The 13,677-nt window shown below is 53.3% G+C and overlaps 1 protein-coding gene across 1 annotated transcript in view; it reads right to left on the bottom strand.

The window, feature by feature from the left end:
* Positions 1 to 13,677, bottom strand: part of LOC130840847 (pleckstrin homology domain-containing family M member 1-like) — a 100,144-nt gene that overhangs the window by 66,693 nt on the left and 19,774 nt on the right. The window contains 5 exon segments of the mRNA XM_057716811.1: positions 1,839 to 2,032; positions 5,396 to 5,541; positions 8,587 to 8,705; positions 8,707 to 9,505; positions 12,557 to 12,818. Coding sequence (XP_057572794.1) covers positions 1,839 to 2,032; positions 5,396 to 5,541; positions 8,587 to 8,705; positions 8,707 to 9,505; positions 12,557 to 12,818 — 1,520 coding nt within the window.

The raw sequence follows: 13,677 nt of genomic DNA, 5'->3' as shown, positions 1-13,677 counted from the left end.
TTTCCCAGAGTCACCAGGGTGCAAACCATCCTTCCTCTAGCAAAGGCAACAATTCCTTCCCGCTGGGCCATCTCCCCAACCCCCCTCACCGGCCCTGCACCATGAGGCAAGATTTGGGCAGCCCAGGGGTGGGGGGAGGGGTTGGGAAGGATGTGGAGCTTCTCAAGGAAGCCACAGGGCCTGGCATGCTGGGAAATTCAAAAGTGCTAGTCCAGTTCTGGCAATTTGAACGCTTCCTCCTCAAAGCTCCAGCCTGAAAGACATTCTGCCTCCCCTTGGCCACACCGCTGACAAGAAGAGTAGCTGACCTGCAAAATGAGCACCAGTTAGGGTGGCGGGAGGGCAAGATACCTTACAGTTAGTGACTGAAATGTTGCCATTTCCTCGAAACTCTTAGTACCTATGTCGGATTATTAATTCACCACTCTATTATTATCGGTTACCCCTGAATCAGTGAACTTCCTCTACTGCCCCCTCCTCCACCCTCCTTAACGCCGCCTGGAGGAGCTCATGCCTTTCCTGTGTCTAAAGGACACTCAGTTTTATCACCCTTACAGAAGGGCACTTTGCAGGCTAGACAAGAGGGAGATCTGGAAGCTATGCAAATGGCATTTCCAGTAACGATTCATGAAAGGGTGGCACCTGGAGTGGATCCTAACAATCCCAATGGAATTTATGAGGCAGTACAGGAGCCAATCCCTTTCAAATTGTTGAAAGAATTAAAGCACGCAGTACAGAATTATGGAGTAAATTCCCCATTCACCATAGGTATCATACACGGAGTAGCCGAAGGCTCTCGTTTAATTCCAGCCGATTGGGCAACGTTGGCTCGTGCAGTGTTAGCCCCAGGAGAATTTTTACAATTCAAAACCTGGTGGTGTGATCGTGCTGAAACTATGGCAAACCAGAACCAAGCAAGGCAGATTCCTATCTCCTTGGATCAACGCATAGGTAGTGGGAATTGGGGCAGAGTTCAAGATCAGATCTGATGGAAGATCAGGCCATAGAACGGGTGAGACGTTGTTGCCTAAGAGCCTGGGAGAAAATAGAAGCTAAAGGGCAAGCTCCTGTCTCTTTTCAAAAGATCATGCAGGGGGCGAGAGAGCCCTATACTGAATTTATTGCCAGATTACAAGAGGCTATCAAGAGACAGATGCTGCCCGAGCAGCACAGCAAAGCTGCCATGGGGTGGAGGGCTGGCGGGGACCAGAGGAGCCAGGGTGCCACAGCCCTTCTTACCTCTCCGGCCTCCTCTCACCACATCCCTACCTTCGTCCTCGCTCCCCTCAGAGTTCTCCCTGTTCTTTGCACGCATGGGGCCTTCGTTCACGGCCCGTGCACATCACTCCTTCTGTCTGGAACACTCTTTCCTGTGTCTCCTCACTTTCCCACGCGTTCTTCAGGCCTCACCCGGGATGTCAGTTCCTCCAGGGAGCCTTCCCCCTTCTGCCCTCCTCCAATCTGGGTTAGACCCCCCGCCCCGCTGTACTCCCAGGGCGTCCTTCTCTCTCCTCCGGCCCTCGCCCCTCGTGGTAGCGGCGGCCTTACTCACCTGCGTGCCTTCCAGAGGGCGGGACCCAGGTCCACCTCGCTCAGCGCTGCGGCCCACGCCCCTGGCCCAGTGATGGGCTCTGAGCGTGTTCTCAATAAATATTTGTCAAACGAATGAATGGACAGATATGTGCACAAATAAAAGCCACTCCTAAACACAAAGGGAAGGCCTTCTCCACCCAGCCCTGGCATTTCTCCTGAGAACCTGCTGGCGCATGGACCCCATGTGTGTCTCTGTGTGTGTGTGTATCTGTGTGTGTGCGTGTGTCCACGCCCAGGGTGCTCACCTCTTGCTCAGCTCCTTCAGGGCTCCGCTTCGGCACAGCCCCAGGTCATCTCCCAGGAGCTTCAGCTGTTCCCGGCTCCTCCCGATGAGATGCATCCGCTCTACGTGCTCATACAGGGACGCGTTCACCAGCTGCAGGTTGATGAGGGGCTGGGCCCGGATCTGCGTCAGGAACGTCAGGGCCTGCCTGCAGACCTGCGGACACCAGCGGGCAGCGAGGGTGAGACAGGAGGGCCGTTTGGTGAGCACCCGACGGCCTGGCACTGTGGTACCGACTCACTCGCTCACCCCTCCATCCACCTGCCGAGGGAAGCGGTACCGTCTTCATTTTACAGATGAGGAAACGGAGGTTTGGAGAGAGGAAGTGACTTGGCCAAGGTCCACAGCTCATACAAGCCATGGTTTGAACCCAGTTTATCTGACGTCCAAACCCACTCTCCCCCCTTGGCACCAGCTGCTGCCCCTCCCTCCCGACCGACCGACGGTACTGGGATGGAGGAGGGGCTGCTCCAGTCAACACGCCTCTCCCCCTGGGCCTCACAGATCCTCCCCACTATTTCCTGTCCCCCCCCCCCTGCCCCCGTGTTCCTGCCGAAAGGAAACAGGCACTACCCCAGGCTCAGGAACCAGGTGACGGGTCTGAGTCAGGCTCCAACCACAGGAAGCCACGGATCAGACACAGTTTAACTAGAGGTTTCCTGAGCTCCCTCCACCCCTGCCAGCAGCACCACCAGGGCCCCCCAAGTCTCCACGTGGAGCTCAGTGATCAATCTGGGCCTCTCCCACGTGATAGGACTTTGAAGGTTCTACCCTCAGCCCTGACCCTGATGCCAAAGCCAACTACTGAGCACCTACTGTTTACCAGACACTGGGCTAAGGACTTCGACCACATCCTTTCTTCATCCTCACAACAACTCAGAAAGGAAGGTGTCATCATTCCCATTTTACAGATGAGGAAACTGAGACTCAGAGAAGCTAAAGTGGCTTATCCGAGCCACCAGAAGAAAGCAGAGGCTAGGTCTAAACTGAGGTGTTGTCTCTGCGCACCTGGCTGCCTCACTTGCTAAAGAGAAGCCCCTCTCCCCTGCAGTTTCCTCCTTGCCGTGATAAGGATGGAGGAGCTGAGATGTTCTCCGCTGTCAACCGCCCTGCAGTGCTTAGGAGTCGGGCTTTGGCTCCCGCCTCCACCCCTTCCCAGCTGTATGACCTGATGAAACTTACTTAACCTCTCTGTGACTCAGTTTCCTCATCTGTAAAATGGGGGAAATAAAAGCACCTAACTCATGGGGTTATTTTGAGTTTAGATTAAAAGGAAATCCATGTAAGTGTATCCTCAGTAAATGGGAGCTGCCATCAGAATCTGTGGGTGCCTATGTGGCCCCGGTGTCTGTCCCTTGGCCCAAGGGGATGCAACAGGGCCCTCGGAAGACTGTTAGGCCGGGGGCTGCTCCACCAGAACCTCTCACTTGCCCCAGCAGCTGACAACTCCATCTTTCCCCATTTCCCAGAGCCCTGAGGAACCAGCCCCCAGCCAACGCGCAGCCCACTGACAAAGGCCCGGTGGCTCGTGACTCAGTCAAACTGCTGTTCCCCAGCCCTTCCCACGACTCAGCCCCAGGCTTTGGGTGAGGCTCAGATGAACTGACACACAGGAAGGCGGGCGCTGAGAACTGCCAAGTGCGGCAGAGAGGCATGGGCTTGGCCTTCGAGCTCCCCAGGGACTATTCCTCCCCATGCAGGAGACAGACAAAGAGAGAAGCCCCAGGCCTGGGCTGACCTTCTGCCAAGTGCCAGCCAGGCCTCGCAGGAGTGGGTCAGCCAGAGTGGTAACAGTGGACAAAGGGCCCCTAACCTGCCAGCCAGCCACTTCCTCGTTTGAATTTTGCTGGCTTCCCCAGGTCTGGCATCTTTGAGAGAGCTGGATATTTCCTGACTTCAGGCATGCTGAGGGGAATGGTATAATCTTCTAGTTGGAAAAAGGAAGCGGCACAAAATTACAGCAGTGAATAAGGAGATGGCTCAACAGACGCACCCGGAAGTTGTAAACAGTGAGGGTGTTTTATGGCCGGAGGGCTCTTTGCATTTGTGGTCATCTTGAGGTTTCATTTTCTCCGTGTAGTTAGTTAAATAGCTAACACTGAGGGCAGGGCTGGGGATGAGGGAACCAATAAAAAAGCCAAAGTGAAGCTAATGTCTCTGGGGGTTCCCATCCCCGGGGGCGGTGGGGGGGAGGGCGGGGTGGTGCAGGCTCTGAGAATCTCGTTCCCTGGACTCTGATGGGGACACGTGCGGACACCTCCACGTGGAGAGACAGCACTGCCGGAGGCCTGGGTCTCAGGAGAAGCAAACAGCGTTTTCCTGGTGCTCTGTCTTGCTGTAGCAGAAATCTGTGCCTTTGGGAGAAAGCCAAGTTTGTGCCCCTTGAGGCAGACTCTGACCAAGTGAATTAGGGGCAGAAGGGGAGGCCTCAGGATAGAGAAAAGGCACCATCTAAGTGACTGGTGGGTACTGTCTCCTTTAGTCCTCACACAGCCCGGGGAAAGACACTGTTGTTAATTTCCTTTACAGATGAGGAAACTGAAGTTCAACAGTTTGCTCATGGTAACACAGCTATGTAAGGGGGTAAGCTCAAGTTGAAGAGGAGGAAAATCTGAAAGACTGCAGAATACACCTGAGGCAGAAGCATTTGGCGAACTTAAAAAAGTGCCCAAGATGTAATACGAACTGAACAGAGCATGTTATAAAGCAGTATGAGTCCAGTATGATCCCAAACTTTACAAAAAAGTACATGCAGGAGTTTGTATTCTTGGGGGTGGGAAGAAAGGCTAAACAACTGAATAAAGATGATTTTGAACAGTGAAAAGAAAAAAAAGTAGATGCCTATGTAAAAAAGCAAAAAAAATGCACAGAAAAGGCTGACTGCTCCCAGCAGAAGTGCAGCCAGCTGGCCAGTCCACCCATCCATCTGCCCATCCATCCAGACATCCAGCCACCAACCCACCCATTCACCCATGTATGCATCTACCCAACTAACCCATCCATCCATCCATCCATCCATCCACCCACCCCACCATCCACCCATCCATCCGTCGATACTCATCCACCTACCCACCCACCCATCCACCTGCTCATCCACCCACTCACCCTTCCATCCACATCTATCCACCTATCTACCCATCCACCCATGCATGCACCTACCCACCTAACCCATCCACCCATCCATCTATATAATCTATCCCATCATTTTTATCTACATATCTAGTTGCTGGTACTTTAAATAGTTTTATCTGTATCCATGGGGGGCTGCAGTGAACCATCCTTAGATTGCCACCTGAGGACCAAGGCAGGCACTGAAAGAACTCTGCCTAGGGGCTGGAGACCAGCACCCAATTACTTTCCTGGTCAGCTCCCCCACATCATGGGGCCTGAACTAGTGACCCGGGCTTCCCTAGAGCCAAACTCCCCCACACATATGAACAGAAGCCACAAAGAGGAGCAAGCCCTCCTCTGTCACTCAGAGGCCCCGGGAGGCCACAGAAGGCTGGGCTCGAGGCTTACCGGGCGCTTGGAGAGGTCCCAGTTGTGGATGACCCTGGCTGGGATCACTGAGGCATCGTCTTGATGGCAGATGTCACAGTAATAGAGGCCAGAGAAGGCACAGAGCTTGGGTCGTACAAATGAGAAGCCGATCTGCCGGGAGCAGCCTGGGGAGAAGAACAGTGGGGGGGTGAGCAGCGGTGGGGCCAGAGTCAGCTTCTGAGCAACACAGAAACTGCCAAGGCAGAAAGGGCCCACTATCGACGGAAAGAATCAATAGAAAGTTTAAAAAGGAAGAGTACGAAGGAATTCCCTGGTGGCGCAGTGGTTAAGAATCCTCCAGCCAATGCAGGGGACTCGGGTTCGACCCCTGGTCCGGGAAGATCCCACAGGCAGTGGAGCAACTAAGCCCATGTGCCACAACTACTGAGCCCGTGCACCACAACTACTGAGCCCATGTGTCCCAACTACTGAGCCTGCGTGCTGCAACTACTGAAGCCCGCACGCCTGGAGCCTGTGCTCCACAAGAGAAGCCACCACAATGAGAAGCCCACGCGCTGCAATGAAGAGGAGCCCCTACTCTCTGCAGCTAGAGAAAGCCCGTGCCCAGCAACAAAGACCCAACGCAGCCAGAAATAAATAAAGAAATAATGAAATACATCTTTAAAAAAAAAAGGAGTACAAAGATAAAAACAACCACCATTCATATTCCCACCACTCGGAATCAACCCTACTGACTAATCTTTATGGCAAAACACCGTAAGAATTATCATCAGCATTTCACAGCTGAAGAAACGGATACACAGTGAGGTTTGGAAACCTGCCCAGTCGCGCACTGATTGAGTGGCACAGCTGGAGCCAGATTTGGGTTGGGGTGGTGTAGAGCCCACATTCTCTTTTCCCTTGCTGCCTCTGCTCAATGTTCCCACTGTTTGCACACCAATGCCAGCCTCCTCTGGGTCCACCCCTCCACGGGGGCCTAGAAACGGAAGCCACAGAGTCAGGGTCTCGGCAAGCAGGGCAAAGGCTGGGCACATGGGGCTGGCCGCGGGGAGTGGGTGGGGAAGCCAGCCAGAGGCAGGGCCGTCTGGACATGGCCTGGTGCCAGCCTGAAGCCAGACCTGCCTGACGCCTCGAGACAGCGGTTCAGGGCCAGCTTCAGACCCTCTGCTGGGGGCCCCTCCACAGCAGGGCGGGGGGAGGGTGGGGGCACGGGCGTGGGGTGTGCCCAGGGCAACACCAAGCCCTGCCTCAAATCCCCAGCACGGGCCCTGCCTCCTACAGTACCGGAAGGGTCCCCTCTGCCTCCTGGGGACTAGAAAGGCTGGCTCTTTGATGTACCAGCTGTCTCATCCTGACCATCACCAAATTTTTGCAAGGTTCCAATTCAGCTACTACTTGTTATCACGAAGTTTAAAAGAGGTTTTGAAAGTGCCCCGTAGACTATGAAATACAAGCCAGATGTCAGAGATTGGTGTCTGCCTGGTCAACAAGCTGTGCCCACAGGCAGAAAGGAGGCCTGAGCTTTCCAGTTTCAGTTTGGCTGGCAGGCTGGCGGGTGGCAAACAGAGCCGCCTGCCAGCATCCATATCCCCAGCGGGGGAGCCCTCCTGCCAGCCCCGGGGGCCTGGCCTCCTCCCTGAGCCTGGCACCCATGGGGTTGAAGGGCAAAATGTCAGCGTTAGCGGCTGGCAGGTGGGGGACGAGGGGTGAGCAGGGGCTTGAAAATATCTTCTGCAGGAAGCTCTGCTCTGCTTAGCTTCTCCATCCTCAGGGGGCATCGACCGCAGACCACTTCCTTCCAGATGCCTGAAGCAGGCTTTCCCCTCTAGTCCCACAGGCTCCTCCCCGACAGGACAGCTCCTAGACCGCGTGCAGCCACCCGTCTCCCTGCGGCACGCTCTGCAGCAAGGCCGCCTCCTCCTCCCGGAGGGCCCAGGGTGATGGAAACAGGTGTCTGGGTTGGCGAGGAGAGCTAGGAAGGGAATGTGAGCAGCGGAATGTCATGCAGCCTTGAAAGCAAGGGAGTGGAGAGGCCCTGTGGGGGCCCGGCTAAGAGAACAGGTTCTGGGACCATCAAGTCCTCTTCCGGCTCTGCCATCACGCGCTGTGTGAACCTGGGACAGGTACTTACCAGCCCTGGGACTCAGTTTCCTCAGCCATAAATAGAGACAAACCCCTACAGGGCTGTCATGAGGATTAGAGCAGACAGTCCAACGAAAGCATCTGGCCCAGGGCCCAGCACAGGATTGGACGATGCTAACCACAGAGCAGATGCGCTGATCTAGAAGAATATGTATAATATACCCCCCTAAGGAGGAAAAGCCCAAGTTGCAGAACAAGAGGTATAGCTGTGCCGACTAAAACAGCGGCAATGCGCCACAAGTGCTCATTTACATTTCAATATATTTACATTAAAGGAAACTAAAGATCCAGTTCCTCTCACGCTAGGAAGTCACATTTTAAGTACTTGGTAGGCACATGTGGCTTGCGGCGATCGTCCTGGACAGCACAGATCTAGAACATTCTCATTACCACAGAGTTTTGGTGGACAGCTCTGAGTAGTACGAGCCCATTTTTGTAATTAAAAACAAATTGTGGGGGCTTCCCTGGTGGCACAGTGGTTAAGAATCCGCCGGCCAATGCAGGGGACACGGGTTCAAGCCCTGGTCTGGGAAGATCCCGCATGTGGTGGAGCAACTAAGCCTGAGCACCACAACTACCAAGCCTACGCTCTAGAGCCTGCAAGCCACACCTACTGAGCCCACGTGCTGCAACTACTGAAGCCCGTGCGCCTAGAGCCCGTGCTCCACAACAAGAGAAGCCACCACAGTGAGGAGCCCGTGCACCACAATGAAGAGCAGCCCCTGCTCGCCGCAAGTAGAGAAAGCCCATGCGCAGTAACCAAGACCCAATGCAGCTGATAAATAAAAATAAAATAAATTTATAAAAAAATAATTTAAAAAGTAAAAATAAAAACAGATCTTGTACACTCACAAAAGCATGCCAAAATATTTGGAAGGGTACCATGCCCCTGCTCCAAAAGGATATAATCTGATCATCAAACAGCCTCAGTTGCTGCAACTTCCCCTGGGGCAGGATGGGGCACTGGTGGGGACCAGGAAGGGGTGCAGAGCCTAGAGCAGGAACCCCACTGCGGGCAGAGCGAGGCTGGCAGGGAGGCTGGGGGCGGTGGGACAGCGAGTTGCCACCTGCACAGAAGCAGCCCTGGGAGTCGAGGCCTTTCTCCGTGGGGATGGCCACCAGATACTGCAGCAGGTAGCCATTCTCCCACGTAGTGAACCTCAGCACCTCCTGACAGTTTTCATCGACTCCCGCCGAGCGTCACTGCCTCCTCGGCCGTCTCCAGGTAGGACGCCAGGACCCTGTGCACCAGGTCCCTCCACAGGGCAGCCTCCTCGGCATTCCCGGCCTGCAGCTTCAGGACGGCGTTGGCTGTGATGATTCTGAAGAAGGATGGGCCCCTGAGGCTTGTGTCCGGCAGGATGTCTCAGATGGTCTCGACTCCATGGCTGTCACTTAACATCGTCTCGTTGTTTCTCATGCAGAAGCACCTCAGAGATTCCAAGGACAGGGAGAAGATATAGGGCATCCAGGTGCGGTCCGTGTACAGGTACAGAAGGGATTCTTTAATAGCATCGGGCTCGGGAACTTGGGAAGAGGACCAGTCCAACTGCAGGCCCTGGGGGGTTTCAGGCTCTGAGAGCAGGTCCGAATGGGAGGGGTGGCCACCCTGGGGGGCCTCTGGGGGGTCCTCGGGTTGGTCCGGGTACTGGATGGTCACCCACTCCTCTTCCTGCTGGGGCCGGCACTTCTGCAGCGCCTCCCGCACCCGGTCCAGCCAGTCCTCGGCTTCATCCCGGCACGAGGCACGCAGGGTCAGCTTCTTGCCCGAGAAGACCAGCTCGAAGCGGCCGTCGCTGTGGGCCGGCCCCACAGACTCGCAGCGCAGCAGTGAGCAGTTCTCCACGCAGGTGCCCTCCTCGCCGCTCAGGCAGAGGCGCAGCTCCAGCGGGGAGAGCTCGCAGAAGAGCTCTTTCCAGATGCCCATGGCCCCCCGCCGCTCCACCGTGCCCAGCTTCAGGAGCCCCCGGAATGGGTTGGACAGCCCTGGAGGCAGAAAGAGGTGCTCTAGATGACGGGCCTGACCCTTCAACAGCCTGGATAACCTCCGGGGCCAGAGTCCTGTCCCGGGTGTGGACGAGACCACCCGGAGAACACGGGCCCGCCACTGGCTGGATGGGAGCGTTTTTTGAGAGCCTCCATCCCGTCCTCACCCCAGCTGTTAACCTTGTTCCTGAATTTCACTGAGAGAATAAAAGCACTCAAACGATCACCTCTACATGCCCCTCACGGACCCCCCACTTCCAGCATCTGCACCCACACTCTGACTGCCCCCCGTGGCCGGGGAAGAGCTGGCTGTGCTTCTGTCTGAGGCCGACCCTCCCATGTGTGCATGCGTGCAGGGGGTCCCCCCACCCCCCGCCCACTCAAGGACAAGGATGTCCTCCTGGAATCCTCCCTTGCCTGTGTCGCCCTTTTCTCCCTTCTCTACTGGCTCATTCCCACCAGCCCACCAACACGCTGTTATTTCTCCCAGCTTTAAAAATATCTCTTGACTCCACTCGCATCTCTAATTACCACCCCGTGTCTCTGTTCCCTTTACAGAAACCCCCCTGAGGAGGTGTGGGAACTGTCTTTACTCCCCCTGCTCCCATTCCTTCTTGAACCTGCTCCAAGCAGCCTTCTGTCCCCTCATTCCACAGAAGCTGCCCTTGGGAAGGCTACCAGGACCTCCTTGCTGCCAAGTCCAAAGGCCAATCATTGGTCCCCATCTGCCCTGGCCCATCAGCATCCCTGGACACAGCTGAGCCCCCTTTCCTTGGTTCTTCTCTGCTGTCACTGGCCCCCCTCCTGTCTCCCAGGCTCCCCCTCCTCTCGCTGGCCTCTCAGTGCTGGAGGCCCCGGGCTCAGCCCTGGATTCTCTTCTCTACAGACACCAGCTTCCTAGCTGAATTTCCCTGGTCTCGGAGCTTTATGCCAACGACTCCCTAGTTTTTATCTCCAGCCTGGGCCTCGCCCTTCAACTTTCGATTCCCATCTCCATCTGCTCCATGTATGTCTAATAGGCTTCTCAGAGTCGACATGTCCAAAAATGAATTCCTGATTCTCCCACTCCAAACCTGCTTCTCTCCGGATGTTCCTCCTCTCATTAAATGGCAAACTTCATCCTTCCAGCTGCTTGGACTAAAAATCTCACAGTTATCCTTGACTTTCTTTCACACCCCACATCTAAGCCATTAGCAAATCCTCTTGGCATGTCCAGAATCTTCCTCCACTTCTCACCGCCTCCAGCACTATCCACCACTATTCCTGGCCTGGCTTATGGCCGCGGTCTCCTAACTGGTCTCTTTAGCCCTTCAGCAAATGAGCCACGATGACTCCCCCTTTTAAAAGATTACATCTCTCCGCCCCAAACCCTGCAAGGCTGCCATCTCCCTCAGAGCAAAAGCCAATGTCCTTTCTGTGGCCCATGAGACCCTCCGTCACTCTGACCTCATCTCTAACCACTCCCTCCCCATCTCCTCTGCTCCAGCTACTCAGGTCTCTGTCGTTTCCTGCACATGTCAAGTGTGTTCCTGTCGCAGGGCCTTTACACGTATTCTCCCTGCTTGAAACACAAAGATCACCTCGTGCCTTCCTCCCTCCCTCCACTTCTCCTCAAATATCACCATATTTGTGAGGGCTTCCTTGGCCATCCTTCATGAAATAGTACCCTGCCCACCTCCCTGATTTACTACTCCCCACAGAAATTATTATCACTTGTCCACACTGCATGTTTACTTGTTTATATGCGTATTTCCTGCCTCTTACACTAGAATATACTTCCCATGAAGATAAGGACTTCGCCTTGTTTCCTGCAGTGTCCCCAGCACCGAAAACAGTGCCTGGCTCATCACAGATCTCAATAAGCATCTGTGGAGTGAGTGAGTGAGTGCCTATGTACCACACACAGCCCAATGCTTCCTGCTCCCTGCGGTCCAAAGGACACACACTTCTCTCTCCCAGCCTGGACTAAGCTTAGAGATTTCAAATCACTGTGTAGGGTCTTCCTACTCTTCGGGGCATGATGATGTAGGGGCATAAAACACACCTTCTCTGCCATGGCTGCAGTCAGCACATGGGCTGAAAGAAAAACCTAAAAGGAGGCAGCATGGAGACCAGGGCTCTGCCCAGACTCCCCGAGCCAGGGCCCCAGCAACCTGGCCAGAGTTCTCTGCTGGGTCATTGCAAATGGAAAATGAGGAGAGAAAGAGACTGATTCTACGGCACACTTTGTTTGTTTGTTTCTGAGGGTTACAGAAAAATTAGGTTATGGTTATTTAATGCTGTCTGGAATTTCACAGGGTGCGGAGATCAACCTGGCCTCATTGTAAACTGCACACAAAGGACACTGAACAAATAGCAGATCTGATAAACCCCACCAGAGCTGTTAAATAAACCATCTAAGAGAGAGTCCTTGGGAGGGAGCAGTTGAAACACCTGGGTCTTCAAGAGGCAGGGGGTGTGCCCTGGGCTACAGATGGACAGAATCAAGATGTCTGTACACTTATAAGGTTATCTTATGTATCTTATATATAATCTCATGTATAACCACAAGATTTATAGGAGAGTTTCAGGGAAGAGAGTTTCCATTTCAATACATGAAACAGCATTTGTGTACTCTGTAGGGAGTTTTGACCAGTACTTTATTAAGATTTTTATGAGAGGGACTTCCCTGGTGGTCCAGTGGGTACGACGCCACGCTCCCAATGCAGGGCGCCCAGGTCCCATCCCTCGTTGGGGAACTAGATCCTGCTTGCCTGCTGCAACTAAGAGTTCACATGCCGCAACTAAGAGTTCACGTGCTGCAACTAAGACCCAGCCCAGCCTAAATAAATAATTAGAAAAAAAATTTTTTTTTACGAGAAAATATACTACTTTTCCTAAAATGCTTTCCTGAATTACTCAGCAAGGGTGCTCCTTATTACATTTAGGGGATGAGGTTTTTCTTGGGAGAAGACACCGCCCAACTGGTAATGATAAAGAGGACTTCTGAACTGCTTTCTGAAAGGCACTGCCCACAGGTACTGTGGCACCCGGAAGCCCGCAGTCACCTACCCATCTGCCTGCGATGCACCACCCTGAAGTCATTATGCTCTGGTGCTGGGGTGGCCTCGCCTCTCCTGCTTCCTGGGGAAGGCACGCAAGCTTTGTCCAAGGCCTCCAAGGAACAGCTTCTTCTTGGTCCTTGCGTGAGGAGACCAGGCCTTGACTCTGGAGTCCCTCTGGGAGAACCTACAGAGGCATCGGAAGGACTCTCCACGGGCTGTTCCCGGGGAGGCTGGTAGAAGTCATCTTCTGAGATCCAGTTTGTGTTTATCTATTGGGAAAGAAGTAAGGGCAGGTTGTTTTTAAAAACATCTTTATTGAGACATGATTCACATACCATAAAACCAACTCATTTAAAGTGTGTAATTCAATCGTTTCCGCATATTTACAGACCTGTATGACCACCACCACATGCTTTAGAACATTTTCATTGTTCCATAAGGAAACCTCGTACCCATCAGCAGTCACTCCCTGTTTCCCCTCAGCCGCCCCAGGTCTAGGCAACCAATAATCTACTTTCTGTTTCTACAGATTTGCCTATTTTGGACACGTATAAATGAAGGCTTATGTGGTCTTTTGAAACGGGCTACTTTCCCTTAGCATAATGTTTTCGAGGTTGTGGTAACTATCAGTACTTTGTTCCTTTTTATTGCCAAATGATATGCCAATGTGTGGATGTACCGCGGATGTACCGCCTTTTGTATACCCATTCATCAGTGGACACCCAAGCCCACATGCCACAACTAAGATGCCCGCATGCTGCAACTAAAAATCCTGTGTGCCACAATGAAGATCCCGCATGCTGCAACTAAGACCTGGCGCAGCCTAAGTAAATAAATAAATAACTATTTTTTTAAAATTAAGAACTTCTGTTCAACAAAAGATACCATTAAGAGATTTAAAAGGCCAGCATGGCCTGTAAGAATATATTTGCTATATGCATATATTTTTCTCCAATAAAAGACACATGTACAGTATACAAAGAGCCCCTAGCAAATCAACAAGGAAAACACATACCACTCAATTTACGAATGAGACAGTGACTTTAAAGGATGCTTCCAAAAAGCAAATGCAAAGGTATCAATATCATTAGTCATCAGAGAAATGCAAATGAAAACCACAGTGAGATA

Source organism: Hippopotamus amphibius, chromosome 17, assembly GCF_030028045.1.
Source record: "Hippopotamus amphibius kiboko isolate mHipAmp2 chromosome 17, mHipAmp2.hap2, whole genome shotgun sequence".
Classification (NCBI taxonomy): Eukaryota; Metazoa; Chordata; class Mammalia; order Artiodactyla; family Hippopotamidae; genus Hippopotamus; species Hippopotamus amphibius.
The sequence above is the reverse complement of the archived record's forward strand: the minus strand, read 5'-3'. Positions and strand labels throughout refer to the sequence as shown.